Consider the following 25,486-nt stretch of genomic DNA (forward strand, 5'->3'; position numbering starts at 1 on the left):
TTAGTTTGTGTTAGGCATACCCTTCCATAGGAAGGCTCTAGCAGATCATAATCTTCAATTAATTCTTAACACCAACCACTCTTCTCTCTCACACACACACACACACACCCCTACAAACTTTGTCGGGTGTATGCTGACATAATTTGCATCAATCAAAGTCTGTAGTGGAGACATGGCTTTAGACAATTCTAACGGTATGTCTGCACTACGGAAACTATACAGCATAGCTATGTTTAGATTCAATGCAATCCTTCTCTTTCAGTAATTCATGCTGTAATCCTACCTCTGCATTATTCATGCTCCTTTGTATGTGACTTGTAGAAGAATCCTTACATGTAACAAATACAAATCACTAAGGAAAAGTTAATTCTAAGTCTTTTTTAATACATCATGGTAGTTTAAAAGATCCACTGAACTAATGAGGCTAATATCTATCTTAAATCATTCTGGTCCTGTCTTTTTCACAATAGCAATGAATGAGAGATATAATTTGTATTTCATGATAATAGCAGCACACTACCTAGTTGAACGTCTGGTTCAGTCAGAAGCTTTTCCCATGTGAGTGTCATTATGCTGACAAATGTCAGGTATCTGTTTACCAAGTAAAAAGCAAGGCTTCTTTCTTGAGAGTGTTAACTCTTTCCTGTTTTACAAAAGGGGAGTCTCTCAGTTGTGTTATGGATTAATATTCACTAATAATTACAAAGAAAACACTGTTTAAACATACACTAGGGGAAGATGGCGTGATGGGTTGTATGAACCTCACGCTGGCCAGGAGGGGTTAACAAGCTGCAATGACTCCAATCAGCCCCACACAATTACCTCTGGAATCCAGGGGTCAGATTCCCAGCATGCAATTTTCTCCATCCCATAATGCCATCCATAGACCATAATTTTCACATATTTTTTTAAATATGCCACAAACCTGTGTGGAAAATTTTGGTGTTTGCCATCTCTGACAGCAGCAGGGAGCCCATAAAGCTCTGCACTATTCTCATGAAAGTTGCAAACACAGGATGCATGATTCTCCTGTATTTGCAGACCCTCGGGAAGTACCACAACAACCAGGGACATGAGGATTTCTTTGAGGACAGATTGCTGAGGGACATAGCAAAAAACAATTAAAACCGCTTGGTGGCATCCATGAAGCAGTTTTCAGACAGTGGAGTGCCACTTCTGGGCCTGAGAATCAACACTGAGTGGTGGGATTGCATTGTGATGCAGATTTGGGGTGAGAAGCAGTGGCTGCAGAACTCTTGGGTGCGAAAGGCCTCATTCCTGGATCTGTGCGCCAAGCCCACCCCATCCCTCTAGCACAGAGATACCAGAATAAAAGTTTCAGTCAGGATTTCATTGTTTACATCATCCTAGTTCTCTTTCTGGCATACAGAAGAGACGAGTGGTCTCTGAAATGAGGGATATACAGAAAAGGGAGAGAGAAAGAGACAGAGTGTGTGTGGGGGGGGGGAGGATGGGTGTACCATAGGAGAATGATGTAATATCTAAGCAGCTGTGGTCCAAAAAATAATAAAATGTCACATTTAGCACCTTTCAATCAAGGCTCTCAAAGCCCTGCACAAACATGAATCCTCACAATAGCCCTGTGAAGAATATAAATATTAACCATTTTACAGAGGGGCAAACTGAGGCACAAAGAAGTTCAGTGACCTCAAAAGTCACATACTGACCAGACTCACAGCTGGAAACAACTCAGGAGTCCTCATTCCCCCCCATCATCTGACCTAATCAGTATCCTAATGATCACAGCAGTTTAGTGGGATGGCTGAAATAATGCAGAAAATTACTGACTGGGATTTTTGCCATCCCGCCTGGCTTCGTTCATCAAAGAAACAAAGTCAGCAGGAAACTCGTTATATTACCTTAATGAGAAATGTTTTATTTGTAAATTTGTATTAACGATTACAAAGCCCTGTGATAATCCTCTACTCCATTGGGCCTAGAAACAGAGGGTGCTTGAGTCACTCACCTCAATGTTCCCCATCTTCTCTCTAACACCAATACTCCCTACTCCACCCCATGCCCTCCCTACCCCCAATACTCCTCCCCTCATCCTACCTGTCCCAATCCCCCATCTCCAACCCCCATGCCCTCCCTACCCCCCAAACTCCCTCCCCTCCCCCACCTGTCCCAACCCTCTACTCCAACCTCCATGCTCTCCCTACCCCCTAAACTCCCCCCTCCCCCACCTGTCTCAACCCCCCTACTCCAACCCCCATGCTCTCCCTACCCCCCAAACTCCCCCCACCTGTCCCAACCCCCTCACTCCAACCCCCATGCCCTCCCTACCCCCCAAACTCCCTCCCCTCCCCCACCTGTCCCAACCCTCTACTCCAACCCCCATGCTCTCCCTACCCCCTAAACTCCCCCCTCCCCCACCTGTCTCAACCCCCCTTCTCCAACCCCCATGCTCTCCTTACCCCCCAAACTCCCCCCACCTGTCCCAACCCCCTCACTCCAACCCCCATGTCCTCCCTACCCCCCAAACTCCCTCCCCTCCCCCACCTGTCCCAACCCCCTACTCCAACCCCCATGCTCTTCCTACCCCCCAAACTCCCCCCACCTGTCCCAACCCCCTCACTCCAAGCCCCATGCTCTCCCTACCCCCTAAATTCCCCCCTCCCCCACCTGTCCCAACCCCCCTACTCCAACCCCCATGCTCTCCCTATACACCAACCTCCCCCCCACCTGTCCCAACCCCCTCATTCCAAGCCCCATGCCCTCCCTACCCCCTAAACTCCCCCCTCCCCCACCTGTCCCAACCCCCTACTCCAAGCCCCATGCCCTCCCTACCCCCCAAACTCCCTCCCCTCCCACACCTGTCCCAACCCCCTACTCCAACCCCTATGCCCTCCCTACCCCCCAAACTCCCCCCACCTGTCCCAACCCCCTACTCCAACCCCTATGCCCTCCCTACCCGCAACCCCCATCCCAATATCTCCCTACCCTCAATACTCCAGTCCAACCCCCCCGCCCCGGCAACAGACCCCGTCTCCCGAGGGCTATTGTGTTGCCATGGAGACAGAAATCTCCCGGAAGGGGGCAGAGTAAGTGCGCCCCCCCGCGGAGCCGCCTAGTGATGACATCATCAGAGCGCGCCGTCTCTCCGGCGGCGATGGAGGAAGCCGGGGAGCCCGGTCGCGAAGAGAGCGGGGACTCGGGCTCTACCCAGGAGACTTTTCCGGCTGCCTCATCGCCCCCAGGGCTTGGGGCTGCCCCCACGGTCTCCGAGGAGCCGCCGGCTGCGGCAGAGAAGACCGAGGGGGAGGCGGCCGAGCCCGGCGGGGGCAGCGAGCCCAAAGCGGACTGCCAGGCCGGGGAGGTGAGGGCTGGAGGAAGGGGAGGGGCGAGGGGATTACGGTGCTGGTACTTCAGTTATGTCTGAGGTGCTACCAAATTCACAGCCGTGAAAAGCGTGTCCCAGACGGTGAAATCTGAGCTTGTGTGTGCTTGTACCCTATACTATACAGACTTCATGGGGAGACCAGTGTTCCTCAAATGGGGGGTCCTGAGCTAAGTTCCCTCTAAGCTGCATGGCTGGGCAGCAGGCTATTAAGGGCTGGGTCGTGGGGAGAGGTGCTTCTCCCCTGGCACTGGGCTGCTGCAGTGAGAAAGGGATGGAGGGCATCCTCTCTCCCCGCCATAGCCCTGGGGCAGCCTTCACCCAAAACTGCTCATCCCTGACGCCACCTTGGAACCTGAATCCCCAGCAAGAGCCCTCACCCTCCCCCATCCCAACCCTGTGCCCCTCTGGCCTAGCCCGCTCTTGCACCCCAGAGCCCTCACCCCCCACTGCATCCCAACACTCTGACCCAGCCCTGAGCCCCTAGGCCCCACATCAGCTCCATATTAGTGCACATAACAAAATTCACTCCACACAGGGATTTAAAACATTAGAGGGGATATTGCTGACCCCAAAAGGAGTCCATTTTAGGGGGGGGTCTCGCAGTATTGCCACCCTTACTTCTGCACAGTCTTCAGAGCTGGGCGGCTGCAGAGTGGTGGCTGTTGGCTGGGCGCCCAGCTCTGAAAACAGTGCCGCACCAGCAGTAGCACAGAAGTAAGGGTGGCAATACCATACCATTTCACCCTTACTTACGCGCTGCTGCGTTCAGAGCTGGGTGGCTGCTGACTGAGGGCCCAGCTCTGCAGGCAGCAGCACAGAAGTAAGGGTGGCAATGCCATCCTTACTTCTGCACTGCTGCTGGCAGCAACTCTGCTCCTGCTCCCCGCCCCCAGTTCTGAAGGCAGCACAGAACTAAGAGGAGCAGTACCACAGCCCCCCCTACAATAACCTTGTGACCCCCTCCCAACCCCTTTTTGAGGCACAACCCCTACAATTACAACCCTGACATTTATTTAAATAGCTGAAATCATAACATTTGATTTTTTTTTTAAAACCTATGAATTTTGTATGGCCGTAGTTAGTTCCGCCACCACCCCTGGAAATTTTCCTCCAGCCACTGCTGTGTCCCAGGGGCTCTGCTCCAAAGTGCAGCCAGCTGCTGTGGGCTCATGCCTCTGTGTTGTATTTGTGGGTGCCTTCAAATTGTGATTTTTTTGCACAGCTGGTGACATTACTATGATGCTGCTAGCATTATGTGGGCAGGCAGCCCATTCTTTCGCGCTCTCACACCCAGTATGGGCGAGCAGAGGTTGTCCAGAATGGAAGGGTGAAAGAAAGTAATTGAGCATTAGGAAAGCCTAGAAATTCAGAGCCATCCTAAAACTAAGTCAGCCACACAGTCCTCTGATTTCTGTTTATGTTCACATGCTGTTGTAACAAAGCAACAGCAGCCAAAATATGCTTGCAGATTAAAATCTGGATTCTATTGGTTATATATTTATCTTAGTGCTCTGTGGATGCTTAATAGGACTGTACACAGACTAACCACCGAGTACTGAAAGCTGTAGTTTGGAACTGAATAACGAGATCTCACCAAAATGATGGTAATCTCTTGCAGCAGGTGAACAGCCAAGAAGGCTTAGAATTAGCATCAACAGAAACTGAGGATTCTACATTGCAGACTTCTGCAGCTAAGAAGATAAAAATAGAGATAAAAGAGAAGAAAGAGAAGAAGCAGAAAGTAGATGAAGATGAGATTCAGAAAATGCAGTGAGTACACCTTAAATTTCTAATCCATGTGACGCCAAGTTTAGTCACTGGACTGTCTAATTACTTTATGACAACTTGCTCCTCATCCGACTGAGTTTAGCTCACCCAATTCATTGCACAGATCTTGCTCCTGGAAGGGAAGTACTATAGCATGTCATATGCACTGTCATTACTTATTAAGCCTAATACTGGAAACTATTTTGTAACTTGTTTTCTCTGATCTTTGCCTTCATAAAGGAAAATCTGAGTCCCAGTTTGTAAACCAGAACAGTTAATACTACTTTGCACTCAAGCCTGTGCATTAGCTAAGTAGGGCATAACCTACCCCCCTCCTTTTAATGCTCTTCCTTATGCCTAATAAAATATTTCTTCTGAAGTGGTGCACTGTAGAAACAGACCCTACATGGATTTGGGGAATGCTTTTTAAAGTGAAAAAAGTTTGTCTTCTGTCATAACTGATCTGCTTCCTCTTTCCTCCAGAATATTGGTTTCTTCCTTTTCTGAAGAGCAGCTGAACCGCTATGAGATGTACCGCCGGTCTGCTTTCCCCAAGGCTGCTATTAAACGGGTAAGATTCTGCAAATACTCAGTCCACAGAGGAACATATGAGGTGAAACAGACAGCTTGGTATGTATAAAAATAAGTGCATAGAGCATCACTGTAGTTTAGATCAGTTTGAGTGCACAGATTTCCAACGACAGAAGAGGTATTGAGCAACTCCACTCATGTTGACTTCAATAGGTGCTGCTCAGCATTTCTCATGCGTACTCTTGTGTTCAAAAATAATTAAAAAAAAAACCCAAGTCTTCAGCTGCAGGGAAATTTTTCACTTAATTGTATCTTCTTTTCTCTCAAGCTGGTCCAGTCCATTACTGGGACTTCTGTGTCTCAAAATGTGGTTATTGCCATGTCTGGGATTTCCAAAGTCTTCGCTGGGGAGGTGGTAGAAGAAGGTGAGTGCAAGAGGAATATTTTAAGAAGTGTGAGTGTAGTGGAGGGGAGAAATATTCTAAGAAAATATTGTTTAAAGATTATTAAAGCAACGAGGAAAGCTTTTGAAGTGAGATGACATGGTTATTTCAAGGTAACTAACAACTTAGACCTTTGTCACAGCATCTATACAACTCAAAGAAATTAAGACAGTTTACAGCAGTCTCCCTATTATGAACTGGGTGTCTTCAGGGGCAAAAATAGATGCCTCACAAACCCTGATTCTGCTATCAGCAAGGAATTCAGCACAAGGGAAGTGACATTTAACTAGCACAAATCCATTCTTCTGAAACTTGGTCTCCATTAATTGATGAGCTGAAATCACTATATGAAACACTACATTGAAGGGTGAGCTACTAAAGTAGCTGTGTGGAAGTGTTTACAGTACATTTGAAAGGGAGACTGTAGTCTGTTGGTTCAAGCCACCCAGTCTGTACAGACTTGTTATTAAAATACTTGGCCTTTACCTGTATAGGTGGTATTTTGCTGGAATGATGAATCCTGCTTGTGGCTGTTTCTACAGATTCCCTCACATGACAGAAGTAATCTAGTATCTCTATTTGAGATGAGCCTGTATGTGGTAATTGGATTGGGATGGATGCTGTGCTCCAATAGGTCCTTTCCATCTCTACCATATATGCTCATCTCCTGTCTCTAGTGTATTAGTCCCTAATACATGTGCTCCTCAAATTAACCAACCCCTGAATATTTTAACAAGTCAAAGTAAAAAAGAGCATTGTCATCCAATAACTTGTTTTAAGAAATTAATTTAAGTAATCTCAGCTGTTCAATAACATGTAATTTTACCAGTTAGTGTGTTTATATTCTCCTTCACTCAGCTTGGACAATAAGATCCAGATTAGTCAGTTTCACTCTCATTCTTACATAATGGTAAAATGCTCCTAAGTGTGCATTGCAGACACTGCAAGGAATTCTAGCTTTTTTTGTGAATTTAAAGTTGACGTTTATGAATAGTAGAACCTGCTTAGTGAAAGCTAAAATGTTAGCTTTCACTATCTGAAAGCCTCTTTCAGACGCTTGCTTAACTGTGTGAACTGTCTTGACAGATAACATTCACTGTTTTTGGTTTGTTTAGCATTGGATGTGTGTGAGAAGTGGGGAGAACTACCACCTCTTCAGCCCAAACACATGCGTGAGGCAGTCCGGCGGCTGAAGTCACGGGGGCAGATCCCCAATTCAAAGTATAAAAAAATCACCTTCCATTGAAGTGAAAACTAGAGAGCAGTTTAAGAAGCAGGAGATCCTGGAGAAGCTGGAAGAGAATAGACTACCAGCTATAAACCACATCACCTCAGAGCTGCTTAAACAGAAAGCTTCCAAACCTTCTGCACTTCTGGTGTCTGCAGTATTAACTATTGAGCCAATACCAAAACAGAAGTTTCTTAAAACAAAGCTGAACCGAGTGCATGTGGCCAGTTTCTCAGACTATGAAATGCTTCTGCATACAACTTCTGCAAGATTTGTGGTAGATAAATATGAAAAATGACTGTTGTGGCTAAAGTTTAGAATAACTTTGAAACAGCAGTACAGACAGCAGCCTTGTTCACTTAAGTTTGTATGTTAGTACTAAACTCCTGGAAGGAAAGGCCTCTATATTGTATCATATGTGCACAGGAGCCCTTATTTCAACATGCGCTAACAAACCTCATCAAGTGACTGCTTAAGTTTTGGTTCTCTCTTTAAACACTTCCTAAGCAACTTACCATAAAAGGTGCTGGTGGTGGAGGGGGGCAATAACTGACTTGGAAAGGTTGTCAGGGCCATCAGACTTACAGCTGTGGCTATATGAAACAGAGCTAAATAAACAGAAAAAGGATAAAAGTCTTTGGTGCAATAGGCTTTTTACCTACAGAGAGGATGATGTGGTGCTGGTGAAGGCTACTGCTATAACAGGTATATCTGTATAGAAAGGGAGATTTGATACAATGAACACTCATTAAACTTGCTGTTCAGTTAAATGGTTTGTGACCTGGATTTCTCATTGACAGGGCAGATGAAATGTCATGGAGTATTGAGGTAGCTGATTGTAGGACTTAGCATTCCCCCGCCCCCCAAGTTATCTGTTAATCCTTAATTAACACTGAGGGGGCTCTAGCATCTGCCTCTGGATAGGTGCAGGCACTATATTCCATAAGCAGTTAAGGGACTGCTGAAACAATGCCCTATTTGTGGTCTCTTATACTTCTTGGTGATAGGGGCCCACCCTCCCACAACCTTTAGGCTTTGTCGCTTTTCCTGTGTGCTGTTCAGCCACGTTCTGCACTTACTCAGGACTCAAGAAAACCAGCCTTGGAGAAAGTAGACATTTGACACAGTGGAGATTAAGTTTAGTTTTTCTTTTTAAGGTGGTTCACAGAACCAAAAAAAAATGCACTCATGGAAATGTAATACTGCAACATAAGATTCCAATACTGACTAGGTCTTAAATTCAAGTCAGACTTGTACACAGTACTCTGCCTGTACCCAGGATCCCTGTTTGTAAGCAGATAGGAGTGGTGCCCTCAAGCTACTGCAGCCCACACTCATTCCTAATGTAATACTGCAGTTACACAGAGGATTAAGTTAACTCATTTAATAGAACATACAACAGTAGAGCCAAGTCTTCAAAAAATCAACCTTCCCATAACACTTAAAGTAATATTTTATCAAACTCACTATTTTCCCTGGTTCTAGCTCCTCCCTTCAATCCTCAACAGTGAGGAAGCTTTCAAACAATATGGAGCCCAATGAGGCTCTGATAAGTAGGGTCCCTGTATTGTACCAGAATACAGATAAAGAGAAGCACCCATTTTTTTCCTGAACCTAGCTCTATACTGACTAATCCAAGCTCCTGTGGTCATGCTATGGGAAACTGAGTTCCAGCTCTGTTTGGGCAGCAGTGATGGAAGAGAAAGGGAAGTAGCTTAACGCCACTGCAACTAGATACCAGTGCTGTGCAAAGCCTTCCCCTATCACTCCTTTCACAAACTGCTAAAAGACGCAGCAGGACATCTTTAAAACAAAGGAAAAAAGTGATTCTTCAAGCACAATGTGAATAAAGCAGTGGGATCAGTATCCCCTCCCTCCCAATAGCACTTGCAGGAGTACCCTTATCTCAACAGGAAGAGATGGAGTGTGCATATAAGCACGTAAATTGGACTAAATAATGTTAACCTCCATTTATATGAAAGTGACCAACAACTTCACCTTTGAAACAAAAGCTTGGACTTTACACACACACACTTCACGACATTAGATGTCTTTTACATCTATAATTAGCTGTTGTATATTAATTTCACAGCAAGTCTGGTTATATATAAATGGATGCACTGCAGCGTTAGTGCCTGTCTTAGGAGAAAACTGTTTAGCTTAGCAATCCTCACCACAGGAGATAATTCTTGCATTTCTACAACCCCCTTTTCTTTATTTTAAAATTATTCTGTGCATACACAAGGTGAGGGTGATGGGGAAATACTCAGTTGGTCTACCCCCACACTACTGCTAAAAGTTAAAGTGCATTCTTTTGGTAACAGATTCTCTGCCCATAGGATCAAACAAGGGCTGCTACATTAGAGGATTTTTCAACATAGATTATATGTGCATTACTTCCTATCACAGCTGTTCTGAGGAGGCATGGGACAGGAAAGATGCTTTTGAGGAAAAGCAGGAATATTCTATTATAGAGAGATGGTGGACTATCCCCCCTCTTCCAGGGACAGAAATGAACATATGAAAACTACAGCAGCCAAACAAGATATAATACACAGTTGCCACCACAGCTGAATTATATGAGGATAGAGATTGTACCACAACTGCAAAGCCTTCTGGAGTTCCACCACCCTATGTTTGCCTCAGGCTAATGCTCAGATCAGGTTGGTTGTTTAAAACAGAATTTTCCCTTCAGAAGCAAAGTAATTTCTAATTGCCAGCTCCCAGTACACACAGTGAAGGTCAGGCTCCTGTTGCTGTTGCCGCCATACCTGTTTCTAGGCATTGGTCAGTTGGACCTTGACAGACAAGCAGATGGCAGAGATACAGTCCTCCATCTTACAGCAGTAAGTCAGTGCTGTCTTTGTCCCCAGGCTGCTGTCTCTTCAATGGTACTGGTCAAAGACTACAGCGTGCCATTCAGTTCCATCTTCTGCCTAATGTAGTCAAAAGATTTTGAATTTAAAAGTATCCTAACAATGACAGCGCTTTGTGTTGGGTTCTGGCATCCTGTCCATCTCCTCTCCTTTCTTCCATACCCTGACTTGAGTGACATCTGCATGGAATTCATGGTTGGCTCTTTCCAAGCCATTGTTCAGTACCCTCTCCAAATCTGTACCATCAAATGAGCACATAAAAACATGCACCCTTCCTTCCTAAAGCTGAAGGGTTTAGACAACACGTCCCTACTAAAGAGAAACACCTGATAGGTCCAGGATTAGGCAAAGGAACAAGTATGCAGGGAAAAAAAGGTTATATTACAAGTCATTTTTTCCTTCTGATCACTCCCTTGACCTTAATTCATCAAGATGGGTGGGGATCAGCTGTTTGTTCTAGAGGCACTAGAAAAAGTATTGTGTGCATTACAAATCGTGTGTTAATACAAATATAAAATACATCCTGAGAAATCTAATCCATAAAAAGTTTGAAATGCATTAAAATCCAAGAGAGACTCAGAATGCAATGAAGTGCAGTGGGTGGGCAGTCTTCATCCTGACACTTGTATGGTTCTGTATTAAACTGTGCAGCTTACTCTTCCATCCAGCACTATCTTCTATCACGGATGGACTTTCTCTCTCTCTCTCTGCTGGATTCTAGCATGTTCTGTTTATTCCCTCATTAGTTAAGGAGCACACACGTTTATTCCCTCGTTAGTTAAGGAGCACACACGTGCCAAGACTGTGCACTAGCTCAGCCAAGTAAAATGAAGAAATAGCGAACTTATCAGCCTTTAGAAGAGCATTTGCTTCCTGCAACATTATGAAGGGCATTTTCATCTATGACTTCTTTTCATGAACTCCCACTTCACCTTCTAGGTTTTCTTGCCTGTAAAAGCTATTGAATTTTAAATGAAGAAAGTCACACACTGACTTTGGTCACTTCACCTTCATCATGGAAGCACCTTGGAGAAGGTGAGCACTGAGTCAGCATCTTCCAAGAGTGAACATTACCCAGCTGCTGTTTTCATTGCCTTCAGATAACTAGCAGAGAGCAGCCAAGGTAGCCAGAAGTCACTAAGGAAAGGTCTGCGTGTCAGCACCCTGATGAAACATACACCATCAGCCCCTTGTGGAACTTCCACATCACTTGATTCATCTCTGGCTCAAAATACATGGCTAGGTTGGAATTCATGTAGTTGTTGCTGTCAGTGCTTTTCCTCCCACATCAGTCTGTGAACCTCTGGCAGATATGTCTGAGTGCAGTACATTTCACAAAGGGAGATTACAGGCCTTCCCCCTCTCCTACCCCTTGGCCTATACACTCTGCACTCAGCCTGATACCTCAGTGGTCAGTTGAAGAAAAGGTTAAATAATCTTTCGTTAGGAGAGGCTGGATTTCTCCCACTTCAGCATGGAGAACACAGCTGAACTCAGCCTCTGTGGTTTCAGCTAATGAGCAAGGGTCATTTTTCAAAGTGGCAGCCTTCACACAAGGCTAAAGGCAATAGCCAGAGTATATGGACACAGTGTGAGAGGTGGGGTTCAGGGACAGCAGGTGTGAGCAGGGTGCATTCCTAAATCTAGTACCCCTCAAGGCTTCGTTTTGTCCAGGGCCTGCAAATTGTTAGGTCTCTTCTATTCCCCTTTTCCACTATGTACTACACTAGACAGGTTGCAGGGGGGACATCTGCAAGTCATGTTCCCTCCCCTATGGGGAGAAGTTATTTCCATATCTCTCACAGCCCATCACCCCAGCATTTCCATCACATCGTACTCCACATCGTACACACTCACTGCAAAACAAACTTCTGCCATGTTTGACTATGCCTTAACTGGGCAAATTGACATTATTGCTTTTGCCTGTACTCTTTGGTGAGTGTGTTTGGGCAAGAACAGCCAGGAAGATAGTAAAGGAAGTATAGACACCCATCCCACCCACCCCTGTAAACCAACATTAACAAGGAAGCAGATGCAATGGTGGTGTGAAAGCAGGCCAGCAACACCATTGTAAGATGACTGGAAAGGGGTGCCTGGCTCTTGACTACTGTTCTGCATTTTCTGCTTGCAGACTAAGCACTGCAATGGTTCAGTGAGATAGAGTGTAGCACCGTACTGCCAGGACAGAGGGACATGGCTGCAAAACCAGAACCAGATGGCTCCTTGTTGCTCATTTCCCTTCACCCAGCCAGGGCCTCCTCCCTTTCTACCCCACTTAAGAGTTCATCCTGCAATTGCAATTAGGTTTCCATTCCCCAAGGCAATTCCTCTCTGCTGAGGTTGGCCTCTCAGCAGCAATGTAACAAACTAGCCGCCTGGTGCTGGTGGTGATCTCTGCTCCTCCTGAGCAGCTGCAGCCTTGGGCCTCTGCTGTCAAAGCTGGAAGAGGGGATCGTATTTCCTAATTTCCTGCAGAAGGTGCGCTATGTCCAGATTGGCTTCTGCTAGGGCTATTTTCATGGCGTGCAGCTCCTTCTGCAATGCTGGGGCTTCCTTTAGCTACAAAAGACAAGGAGAGAGAGAGAGAGAAGATTTTTCCAAAAGGTAAAATGCAAACCAGACCAGACTGATGATTTCTCGCAGTACTGTCAAATTGGAATATGAAACCAGGAGCTTGGAGATGACCTGCAGCTACATGCCGGGGAGCAAACAAAGCTGACTGACATACTGATTCCATTTGGCTTTTTTGCATGAGTACCTGCTGACAGATGCACTTCCAACTGTTTCCTAGAATACCTTTCATAGCCACTATTATATTCAGCCTGCACAGCCATCAGTGGCAGTCCAATGGCCACAGGTCTCCATGGATTCCTACCCAACTACTAGACACGTGAACAGACTTGCAGCAGGAGGGGATTTTCCTTCGCAACAACTCTGGTGTCACACAACTATACTTGCAGGCAAGGCAGAGGGACAAATATTGGGCTCCATTCTGCACCCTTACTTATGTGAATGATCCTTATCCTCATAAGCAGGCATACTAAAGATAACAGGACTCCTTGTGTAAGGACACCAGGAACCTCCCCTTAATTCAGTCACATCTGTTTCTGCCTCCTTGACTGAAGCTACCTATTGGTCTTATTATACATATGGCCCTCAGAATCCCTCTCACAGCTTCACAGCATATGGCAAGGCTAATGTCAACAATGTCTTGGACAATCATGTTTATTTATGGGTCTCCCTTGAGCTGTGTTATTCTTTCATTCAGAATTTAGGCCTCGATCCTGCTCCCACTGACTTCAGTAGGATCAGGAAATTAATCACTATTATTGTATTACTGTACCATCTAGGGGTTCTAGTTGTGATCACTAATCCATTGTGCAAGGTGCTACACACACACACACACACACACACACACACACACACAATCAGAGACAGTCCCTGCCCCGAACAGATTACAATCTAAATAGATGAGGCAAAGAGTGGGAGGGAAAATAGAGGCACAGAGTGGAGAAGTGACTTGCCCAAGGTCACCCAGCAGGCCAATGGCAGAGCCAGGTCTCCTGAATCCTAATTCAGCACTTCATCCACTAGACCACAGTGCTGCCCTCAGCACATTTTTCAGTAGCCAATGATAAGATCATCTAGTAATGCCTGGGTGAAGGAAGGGCAATAAAAAGTGGAGGTTGTTTTTGCTTGTTTGCGATATAAAATTATTTGGGTTCCAGATGTTTGGATCAAATTAAATGGAAGATTAAATTAAACAGTGAGTGAATTAAGCAGAAGGCTCCATGTTATCAGGAAATTCTCATGTCTATAGGACTAGGACTCATTCTGTGGTTGCTTATGAGCTATTTTCTAAAAGTTCCCGCATGGGAAAGAACATCTTCCATTCAGGGATTGGATAGGTGGCTGAAAGATGGATCCCCTCAGAAAACAATGTTCATGAAAGTGATCAGGAGAGTTTGCTGCAGGGTGATGCAGGCATTGCTCTTGATTCCGGGTTGAGTGTGAAAGGTGGGATGGGAACTGAATCCTGACTGCTCTCACAAGAGAACACTAGGGCTTCCTGTCTATAAACACCCTAGATAAGGAAAGAGACATGCATGTATAGGCCTTACATTTCCCAACCCTGTGTTTTCTCGTCTGCAGCCAGCTGTCTGGGACACAAGCTATTGCCTATTGCCTATTTGTCTGGAAGGAAACATGCAGAAATGGCTTACCTGTAGTTCATGTACTGCTCCTGTTGGGACTGCCAAGAGTCTCTTTAATGGGACCTTCTTTTCCTTCAGACCTTGCTCAGGCTTCTTCTGTAAAGATAGTCCCTCCTTTTGTGCAGCTGGAAAGGAACACAGAAATACTAATATGTGCACTTATGCCATGAAGTACTTTTCATAAAAGGGTCTCAAAAGTGCTGTACAGACATGAGTATTATCCCCATTTTAAAAATGCCCATACTGAAACACAAAAAGTCACTTGCTCGGGCTTCACAAGTCAGTGACAATGACAACCAGAACCAAAGAAACCTCCAGTCCTATTTTAACGATTACACCAATGTTGCCTTGAGCTTCTATTTTATAATCTCAAACAAAAGTTTGTGAACAAGCAAGAAGCTACACCAGTAGGAGTGGATGCTTATGAGAATATCGGAGTATTGTAGGAGAGGGGTGCTTTTATAGGGGACATAATATTCTTAGCCTGTTCCAGCAGAAGCGGTTGCAGAGAATAAGGGAACAATGGACGCTGATCAGATACTCCAGATCTAGCCTCCCACAGCAGAGGCATATTTCAGTTCCAGTCTCTACCAGCAGGAATCACTGCAGGGTGTTCTAGTCTCCAGTAACGGTGGTGAAAGAAGGGGGATCCAGGCTTCTCTACTTTACTGACCTGTTACAGAGAATACTCCATCATCGCTGCGCTTCACAACAATATGATCCACCGCCAAGGTTATGGGGATGGTGCCAGGAGAGGTAGGGTACACCCGAGGGCTGTCATCCTGCAAAACAAACAAAAATTATCAGTTACCATGTACAACTCCATGTTCAATGCAGCAAAAGATTTCCTCTCAAGTCCTCACAGTAGCCATGTTACTGCTTCTGGCATTTTCCGATTCCATCCAGGGCTGACCGTTAAACAGAAGAGAATGGCTTTGCACAAGGGCTGCATGTAAGCCTTAGTTATCTTTGCAGAAAGCCTTCCCAGGTAGCAAAAGGGAATTCAGTCACATCCCTGAAGATGACCCGGGTCAGTCTCTCACCACAAACCCCCTGAAGGCCACATCTCATAGTTACTATCTTGCATGTCTCAGATTCAAACTTCCGTCAAAATTCATCAATATTGGCACTTAATCTGCAGATGGCCCTGCTGCTTCACAGTAAGCCTAGCCCATGCTTGTGTGAGGAGATACAGACCAAAGGAAGGGGCATGTAATGGTCGTATGGAGTATGACAAAGACACATGGCTGGTTACAGGTGGGTTATCAGACATCTCTCTGCACCAGGTGCCCTCTTTCACTGAGTAAGTGGCAATAATACTACCACCACCCAGCTTTTATGCAACTCTTTCCTCCTGTAGATTTCTAAGGGCTTCACAAAAAAGGGTCAGAATCATTGCCCCCATTTTATGGATGAGAAGAGCGGCACAAAGGGGTTGAGTGAGTTTCCTGACACTGCAAAGCACGTCACTGGCGAAACTGGGAAGAGAACCCAGGAGTTTCAGACTCCCATTCACATTCCCCATGGTCAAACCATTACACTACGATTCCAAGGAGCTACCTCTTCACCATTAAGGTCGTTTTTAAGAGGCAGAGGAAAGGGTAGAGAACCATTCTGCACACTTTATTAAGGAAATGGCACCTCTCCAGACAGCCACAGTTCTCTTTCCCTGGTAGAACCTTACTACAGCTGAGCCCTGGATACCCACTTTTCCCTGCCAATGCACACACGAACACACCTTCAGTGTAATCTTGGCATCCACAATTTCTATCTTCATGGGAATCACCTCGGGTACCACTTCGTCCTCAAGGAAGGGTCCCAGGTTGGTGAGAGAGGACATCAGGAGCTCTGCACCATAGCTGTGGATCAGGATGTGAAGGAACCCATTCTGGACAGCCAGAGGTGAGTGCACAGTGGCGCTCGGTCCTATTTCAAGACGTAAGCACACTTCTGGCTGGGTCTGATTAGCTTCTGTGTTTAAGGGCTTCTCTACGCTTGGATCCCCTAGAGGCACAGAAGAAAATCATAGGGGTGGGGGGGGGCTGGATGGTATTGGCCGTAGGCTATAGGCCTTTAGGAGACATACAGCCTATAAAGCCTTTCATTGCTCAGCCACTGGATGAAATCCAGTCCATGACGGTAGTGATCAAGAGTCCTGACTGGTGTCAGAACCGCCCCTTCTGTCCTATGTGAAACGAGTTTGAGTCCAATTTTCAAACAGACAAGTGTCCACATCACAGAATCCACCAACACAATTGGCCCCCTCAGTGGCAGTCACATGAGCCCCCAAACTCACCCCTCTGCTATGTCAGCTCCAGACGGTTTCAGTGTTCTTGAGGACTTAGGTTTACTTCACAGCACCTAGAATCTTACATGTAGCGAGCAGAACTCCACCCCCCTAATTAGGGACCTTTTGTACAAGACAGGAGGCTTTTGCATTCCAATTGAATACTATGTAATTTTATTATGCCCCCTAGTGACAAAAGGGTGTATCGCTATCAGGGGGTATCACTAGCACAGTAATTGCTACTCTTTCTTTCTTTTAAAGATTTCTAAGATTGAACTCAGTGCTGGTGAAACATCCCAGATTAAATGCAGTGTATTCTGAAGATATCTGTTTATCCACAGCACAGATAACAGCATCAGGAGCAGCAGGGCAAGCTTCCCCACAATAGCTTCTGTAAGCATTATTCATTATACGCATTACTATAGCATCTAGGAACCGGGTCCCCATTGCGGTAGGCACTGTAGAGACAAAGTCCCTGCTCCACAGTGCTTTTAGCCCAGGAGGTCACTATCTGACCTAGACAGAGCCACCTTTAGGCATGATGCAGAAGTTCAGTCTCCAAGGCCAATTCAATCCTTGATTTCTCGACTGAGGCTACCAACAAGGGGCCCCACTAGTGTTATAAAGCTGGAAGGGACCACTGTGATCATCTAGTCTGACCTGCATAACAGGACCCTGCATCGATTCTTGTTTGAACTAGAGCATGTCTTTTAGAAAAACACCTCATCTTGATTTTAAACTTGCAAGTGATGGAGAATCCACCACGACCCTTGGTAAATTGTTCCAATGGTTAATTACACTCACTGTTAAAAATTTGCACCTTATTTTAGTCTGAATTTGTACCAAGTTAAATGTCATACAAAAGTCCAAGGATAGTACAACACTATTACCATTATCAACCAAACTTGTAATCTCATTAAAAAAAGATACCAGGTTAGTTTGACAAGATCTATTTTCCATAAAGCCATATTGATTGGCATTAATTACATTACTCTACTTTAATTCTTTCTTCATCAAGCTCTTTATCATCCACTCCATTATTTTGCCCAGAATCAGTGGCTGACCTATAATTACCTAGGTCAACCTGTTTACTCTTCTTAAATATTGGCAAAACGTTAGCTTTCTTTTAGTTCTCTGAAACTTCCCCAATGTTTCAAGACTTATTTAAAAAAATCAACATTATAGTCCGGTGAGTTCCACTGCCAGTTCTTTTAAAACTCTTGGATGCAAGTTATTTGAACCTGCTGATTTTAAAATGTCTAGCTTTAAATAGCTGCTGTTTAAATATCCTCCTTAGTTACTGGTGGAAAGGACAGTATTTCATCATCATATGGTGTAACTATATCATCTGTCTTTTCCCCAACTATAAAACATACATTTATTTAATATTTTTTCCTTTTATGCATTATTATTGACAATTTTTCCATATAGGAATGGACCAATAGCATTATTACATTTCTTTCTATTCCTAATATACTTGAAAAAGTCCTTATTGTCCTTAGCTCTGCTGGCCATAGATTTCTTCTTGTGTCATTTTTCTTCCCTTATCACTTTTCTTCAGTTCCTAGCTTCTGCTTTCTATTTATACATACACCCCTCACAAAATATTTTATAGCTGCTTTCATTTCTCCTCTAAACGAGGTTGTTTTTTCAACCAGTGCAGCCACCCCTGAGAATGGAATTGTGGCTTTTGCCGCATGTAGTGAAATGTTCTTAAAGACTTCCCAATTATTATTCATATATTTCTGTTTAAACTCTTTCTCCCAGCTGATTTGTCTTATGATTGTTCTCAACATTGTGGAATTGGCTCTTTTAAAGCACAAGTATCTATCACTGATTTAGACTTTATTCTGTTTGGATATAACAAGTGAATCAATTGTGGTGGAGGGAGCGTGATGTGGCCACCTGTCCACTGGGAACTGAGAGCCACCAAAACAGCCATGGAAGCAACTTTTGGACACTGGATTTGAACCACTGAGACAGAGGCTCTCAATATTGTTAACATTTCACAGACATTGTTACTGCACATGAACACTGAAAACAATATTTACAGTTCATGGCTCCCTAATAACAGCCAGTGCCTGATGCTCTGGTTTCAAAGCCAGCATCTTACCCACACAGGTCCAAAGGCCAGCATCTTACCCACACAGCTGCTTTGTAGATACTGCCACATTCCAATATTGCCCAATTGCTCTAGAGTAACCTCCATAACTTGTACAGCAAGTGACAGATCATCGCCTTTTGCCTCTATCCCGCAGTTCACCTCACTCATTTTCAGCACCAGAACAGAGACCTGAAACAGCAAGTCACAGTACCACTTGTCAAAATAGCTACATTGCCTCCTTTGCGAGGTTCCTTTAAAGAAAGACTTTAGGGAGAGGGAGGAAAGAAATCTGACCAGCTGAAGGCTAGGGTCTTCTCCACTCTGAGAAGCTGAGCTGTTCATGTCAGGCGTCCCTCTATCCTCATCTTCTACCATTGGGCTTGCTCTGCTGCCTGCATCATGAAGGTCCTGAAGAAGTTGTCCTGGGGTGAGGGAATCCAGGCTATGCTCTGAAAACAGATTATGAATACTCAGATACAGTTCCACTTTGCCACCTTCCTGAAAACCATCAAAAGCACCTTGGACTGATTTAATTTAAAAGATAGAAAGTTCAAATGACACATTTATTGTAATCCTCAACACCACACTTTGCCCTTCTACAGCAACTTTACAAATATTCCACCTACCAATGTACTTCTATACCACTAATCACTGTAATATCCAAGTGCCTTAGAATTCTAACATGAATACAAAAGGATTATGCTTCTGTCCTTCTCTCCACCACATCCTCTTCTGAAACCCAGAAGGGCTGTGTATTTTTGTTATATTTAAGTTTATTTATTTGGGGGAATGGTAGGTTAAAGAAGTGGGTTCTGAATATTGTGTTCTGCAGGTCCCGAGATTCATGGTCATTCTGATTCTTCCCAATAGTGATATGTACAGTCACAGACCAGCTGCCCCGGGGCTGCCTCTTGCAGTCAATCTCAAAGTTAGCACTCCCACTGTTCTAGAGGAGCATACCCATTATGGGAGGTTATGACCATGCAGAGTGAGCCCTCAGGTAGTCTGGGCCCACCCATGGAGGGCTTTGAAGAGAAGGATGTTATATATATATATATTATATATATATATCTTGATTTAGTAAAACTTTTCATATTCTCTTGCATGACCTTCTCATAAATAAACTAGAGAAATACAACTTAGATGGAGCTACTATAAGGTGGGTGCAAACCTGGCTGGAAAACCGTTCCCAGAAAGTAGTTATCAGTGATTCACAGTCATGCTGGAAGGGCATAACGAGTGGGGTCCCGCAGGGATCAGTTCTGGGTCCGATTCTGTTCAATATCTTCATCAATGATTTAGATAATGGTATAGAGAGTACACTTCTAAAGTTTGCGGATGATACCAAACTAGGAGGGTTGCAAGTGCTTTGGTGGATAGGATTAAAATTCAAAATGATCTGGACAAACTGGAGAAATAGTCTGAAGTAAACAGAATGAAATTCAATAAGGACAAATGCACAGTACTCCATTTGGGAAGGAACAATCAGTTGGACACATACAAAATGGGAAATGACAGCCTAGGAAGGAGTGCGGCAGAAAGGGATCTGGGGGTCATAGTGGACCACAAGCTAAATATGAGTCAACAGTGTAACACTGTTGCAAAAAAAGCAAACATCGTTTTGGGATGTATTAGCAGAAGTGTTGTAAGCAAGACAGGAGAAGTAATTCTTCAGCTCTACTCTACATTCATTAGGCCTCAACTGGAGTATTATGTCCAGTTCTGGGTGCCACATTTCAGGAAAGATGTGGACAAATTGGAGGAAGTCCAGAGAAGAGCAACAAAAATGATTAAAGGTCTAGAAAACATGACCTATGAGGGAAGATTTAAAAATTTGGGTTTGTTTAGTCTAGAGAAGAGAAAACTGACGGGACATGATAACAGTTTTCAAGTACATAAAAGGCTGTTACAAGGAGGAGGGAGAAGAACTGTTCTTCTTAACCTCTGAGGACAGGACACGAAGCAATGGGCTTAAATTGCAGCAAGGGAGGTCTAGGTTGGACATTAGGAAAAACTTCCTAACTGTCAGGATGGTTAAGCACTGGAATAAATTGCCTACGGAGGTTGTGGAATCTCCATCACTGGAAATTTTTAAGAGCAGGTTAGATACATACCTGTCAGGGGTGGTTTAGATAATACTTAGTCCTGCCATGAGTGCAGGGGACTGGACTAGATGACCTCTCGAGGTCCCTTCCAGCCCTATGATTAATGAATCAAGCCTCTTAACTTCCCAGCGAGATAGGTAACTATCCCTCCCATTTTACAGATGAGGAAACAGAGGACGTGACTAGCCCACAGTCATGGAACAAGATTGTGGCAGAGCTGGGAATAGAATCCAGATCTCCAAAGTCCCAGTTCCATGTTTTAACCCCTCTCTAGAGCTAACTCCACATTTTGAGTGTGCCAGTGACCATACCATACAGATACAAGCAGGGTTCTCTTAGACTGTACTTGCCCTACAGCTTCTTTCATAGAGAAGGCATCTCAAAAAGCAGTATTGGAGAGATCCATACTGGGTGGACGGCCCAGGAGTAAGTAATGGACAGGATCAGTTAGAGACAGACACAGTGGTATAGTATACATCACTCCGTGCGTATACATCACTCCATTAGCTACATCAGAGATTAATTTGGCTGTGTGAACTAATAATGGAAGAAAGCATACAGGCAGTTCTAGTTACCAGGGTCCATGAGCATCACGAAGCCATCACTGCCATCACTGTCCACAGACAGCCTGTCCTCAGGGCAGTTCCCATCTAGGGAGGTGGCATCAAAGGAATGCTGGGATGCAGTCCTCTTCAAGGAGAAGAAATGCATTCGGCTGCTGCCGCCGCCCATAGGGGTTGCTGCGCCCTCTTCAACTTTAGACACAGGCTCCCTACCAAAACACACAGAAACAGACAGCTTAGCCTTCAGGCACTAAATTCATTATCACAGTTACACTGTTTCTATATTAAACAATACAATGTTATCAGCACAGCTTGTGGCTTCATTTAGAATTGTCAGGGATGGAATGGTGGGCAAAGCAGAGTGAAACAGAAAATGTAATCCTATTTATCCACAGCAGAGACAGAGACAGTGACAGTGCAAGCTTCCTGCAATGTCCTATCCAGGCATCTCAGTCCTCTCCCGGAGGGGCCACCTCTGCAGGAGAAAGAAAATTTAGGACTTCAGTTCATGTCTTCTCTTCTGTATCTTCCAGCATGCGGACCTGTTATATTCAAGCTGATAGTGGCTTGTGTGGACACCTGTCTACAGGGACTCAGACTGAGATCTACCCAGACCTTTCACCAAGGCTACTAAACAGCCATCAGGTAACTTGAGCTAGGATTGAACTAGCAACCTGGAGATGAAAGGCTCCGAGTCGCATTACCAACTCCCTGCACTATCCCAGCCACCCTAGTCCCCAGCTCTCTGTATAACCTTGGGAAGAATGATTGGAACAAAACCAGCTGTAGACACCAGCTCACTAAGAACTGAACTGGGAATCACCAACCCATCCCAAAGGCAATTAAAAACCTGTCGGTTGGTCAGAATTTTAGGTCATGGACAACCTGGGTTGCACTACACTGATAACAAAGAAGTGAAAGGTTCCGATATCCCTTAAGCCATCCAGTCCTCAGGAAAGACTCTTATCTGGTGATATGTCTTAACATCTTGCACCCCCTTCATACGGGGGACAGAGAGAAAGTCACAGGAATAGTGAGAAGGGAGAAGTGGGCTTACCCTGGCAGGAGGGGATGGTTAGGGGTCTAACCATACAACACCTGATAGACTTAGCCATGTCATTTAATGCACTACTAGAAGATGCTCAGATACTACCGTGATAAGTGCAGTATAAAGAACCTACATTGAACAGAACAGATAATGGATTTATCTACACTACCTGGAAGCATAGGTTCGAATTTTTGCAGCAGCATCTACAATATACGACACAGTTTACTATGTGCCAGTGTTTCAGATGAGACATTAAGAAGCAAGGTCCTGCCTTCTCTTAAACATTAAAATCATGAAACCTTTAAAAAAAGAATACGGATTTGCCCAGGCATCCTTGGCCAAAATTCCCTCCTACGACTGCACAGCAAATTGTATGCTGCCCTCCATCCCAGAAGTGGCTACATTACAGCAATGAAAGGTGCTAGAGACTATGGGACGTGTAGGATCTTGGATCCAAACCACTAGCAAGAGAAAGGAAGCAGTCAGCCAAAATTTTGCCCCTTCCCAGAAAGTGAATGGCCTGCAGTTTTAACGATCATTCAGACTCAGAGGGAAAGATGGACTTCTAAAGGGGAGAGGAAATGTGGATGTGTCACTGTTAAACTCCACCCCAACCTCAGCTTTGCTGTTGCTGTTCGGAACAGCGAGAGGAGAAATCACTCACTTGGTTGGGGGTAGAGAGAGCATTTTCTGCATGGTAGAAGCCATCTTCTCCCGGCTCAGGCTGAAAGCGTCTTTAGTTATAGACATGGCTTCCTTTGTGAGGTCCATGGTCACGTGCAGGGCTTCCTTAGTGGCATCCTTAGTCATATGCAGCGCACTTGATAATTCTACATCTAGGTTCTTCAAGGGGATGAGTTCTGCCTGCTCCTTGAGAGTGATGTCTCTGCTCTCTAATGGTGGTGCCTCTGAGGACTGGCTGGAAGAAAGGGCAAGAGGGGTTTGAGAGTGGCTTCTGGGCTCGCTCAGTCTCCCTGTATCCAGGGTTTCTACAGCTTCATGTGCTTCCTCAACTGGTCCCTTCTCTGCCATGCTCTTGCTCTGTGGATCTGCTGTGTCAGCTGATCCCAGAGCTCCATCACTCAAGGATCCTGGCAGTCTCTCTTGCAACACGGTCATGCTCACATCCGTGTTTTCAATCCCGCTGTCTTCCAGGACTTTTGAGGGACTGCTCGCTTCCTTCTCTGACCTGGCATCTGATTTCAGCTCCTTCTCTTCAGTAGCCAGCCCCTCCCTGCTGTCTGATGGTGAGAGCTCAGATTCTATCAGGCTCGTTGTATCAGAGTCCATGGACCTAGCTTCTGAGCCAGAGCCTGGGATGGGATGCATGAGCAGGGCCATTTCGGCACTGTTGAACATGATGCCCATGCATGCAGTCACGGGTTCTAAGGGAGAGCCGGTCAATTCCTGTGTATCTTGGGCCAACTGCTCCTGCAGTGTCTGCAAAATTTCTTTCATCCTGAGCAGCACCAGGTATTGGTAATGGTTGAGACGCATTTTCACATGAGCGGTCGAGTACGCAAGCACATGAATATCGGCAGAGGCTTCCATCTCGTGAGCATCCTCTCTGCCATCATCACAGTCACATTCTCCCAAGATGTCCTTTGCCTCCGGGACCTTGTTAATGCTTTTCAGGTCCTGCTCAGTCTTTGATCTTTGGCAGAGCCCAGGCTCTCTGGTACGGTCCTGGTATTTGGCATGATTACTAAAGCTAGCAGAAGGCTTGATTTTCAATTCTGAGGCAGCAGAGGCCTGCAGCTTGGACACCTGAGCTTGCTCCCATCTCTTGGGAAGGCAAGCCCAAATGGAGAGGGGGAAAGGGTCAATAAAGTTAAGGGCTCTGCCCTTTGAACTCTCAGCCCCCTCAAAGTCCAGGGAGACCTGGGTGAAGTAAACAGACCACAGGTCTTCAGAAGCAGAGGTCCTCCAAGTTGAATGGGCAAAGCCGGTGCATTTCTGGGCTCTGGTTTCCACCTGATATGCGTGGCGTAGGAAGAGGGTGTGGAGGATGCTGAAGTTGTCCTGAGACTTTGGGAACTGGGTGTAGGTGGAGTGGAAGAACTCTGAATTGGCAAATCTGCGAAAGATGTTCTGGAGGGCTGAGCAGCTGCAGTGAGGGTCGTAGCGTGAGTTGGTGGCAGTCATCTCTGAGGTGTGAATGGAGAGGGCCTTGGGACGGTCCCGATGATCAGTTACTTTCTTCTCCACCGGGATGCTTAGCTTCAGTGAGGGGGAATAAATACGAAGGGGAGAGATTAGCACCCCATTCCAGGAAAGTATATTGCACTTAGCACAGTGATATCTGTGCTATCACTCCTAGCACATATTCTGAGAATGACATACATTCAGAACAACTGGTTTTTTAAAGTGTATTTTGTTCTGAAAGGTGAAAAGGTGCCAGCCCAATAGCACCAGTGACTGAAGTCCTTTATTTACTAACCACAGCTTGGGCACCAGCATTAGAAGTTTATCCCACCCTGCCTCCACCCATGTGCCCACATCTGGAAGGACCCACCTCTAGGGGAGAGAAGGGCATTTTGTCTCCAAGGCCCATTTGGGCCTTAGCCTGCCTGCCAAGACTGCCAACAACAAGGCTAGCCAGCGCCAAAGCAGTAGGATTTCAGTGCTGTGGACATTTGTCCACTGGGCACTGGTGTGAGACTCGCCAACTCATTTATATAGGCCAAACAGCCATCAGACAGCAACAACTTTCAATTACTACTGCTTTAGCTGTCTTTGAATTGGCAACCTAGAGGAGAAAGACTCAATATACTACACCCTTTAGCCATGCATCCCTCCTCTTAAGCATCAACTTTCCTGCTCGCTCCAGGCTGGCTCTAAGCATGTGTTCTTCCATCCACAGATCACAAATAGAAATTAACAGCCATAGGGGCCAGTCTAGAAAGGTGGAGTTTTCATTCTCCTCTCATTCTGGGCTGCCATTGTACCTTGGTCT

At 45.3% G+C, this 25,486-nt stretch overlaps 2 protein-coding genes across 4 annotated transcripts in view; one reads left to right on the top strand and one right to left on the bottom strand.

The window, feature by feature from the left end:
• The first annotated feature begins 3,088 nt into the window (after positions 1-3,088).
• On the top strand, positions 3,089-8,103 carry TAF11 (TATA-box binding protein associated factor 11). Of its 2 annotated transcripts, none has more exons than XM_045014658.1 (5): positions 3,089-3,340; positions 4,986-5,134; positions 5,615-5,702; positions 5,991-6,087; positions 7,221-8,103. In XM_045014658.1, exons 1-5 carry the CDS (start codon positions 3,098-3,100, stop codon positions 7,349-7,351), a joined length of 708 nt encoding a protein of 235 aa, XP_044870593.1. In that variant the 5' UTR covers positions 3,089-3,097; the 3' UTR covers positions 7,352-8,103. The 2 variants fall into 2 exon arrangements, with proteins under 2 accessions (XP_044870593.1, XP_044870592.1); XM_045014657.1 differs by having other exon boundaries at positions 3,091-3,340; positions 4,983-5,134.
• A 363-nt stretch (positions 8,104-8,466) lies between these two features.
• UHRF1BP1 (UHRF1 binding protein 1) overlaps positions 8,467-25,486 on the bottom strand; it is a 66,445-nt gene continuing 49,425 nt past the window's right edge. For both annotated transcript variants that reach the window (XM_045014654.1, XM_045014655.1), the window contains 8 exons: positions 23,195-24,750; positions 21,495-21,691; positions 19,109-19,263; positions 18,853-19,003; positions 16,162-16,427; positions 15,097-15,205; positions 14,433-14,548; positions 8,467-12,768 (listed from right to left, as the gene is read on the bottom strand). In XM_045014654.1, coding sequence (XP_044870589.1) covers positions 12,643-12,768; positions 14,433-14,548; positions 15,097-15,205; positions 16,162-16,427; positions 18,853-19,003; positions 19,109-19,263; positions 21,495-21,691; positions 23,195-24,750 — 2,676 coding nt within the window. In that variant the 3' untranslated portion in view covers positions 8,467-12,642. The remainder of the gene's footprint in view (positions 12,769-14,432; positions 14,549-15,096; positions 15,206-16,161; positions 16,428-18,852; positions 19,004-19,108; positions 19,264-21,494; positions 21,692-23,194; positions 24,751-25,486) is intronic.

The sequence above is a fragment of the Mauremys mutica genome, chromosome 4, assembly GCF_020497125.1.
Source record: "Mauremys mutica isolate MM-2020 ecotype Southern chromosome 4, ASM2049712v1, whole genome shotgun sequence".
NCBI classification, from domain to species: domain Eukaryota; kingdom Metazoa; phylum Chordata; order Testudines; family Geoemydidae; genus Mauremys; species Mauremys mutica.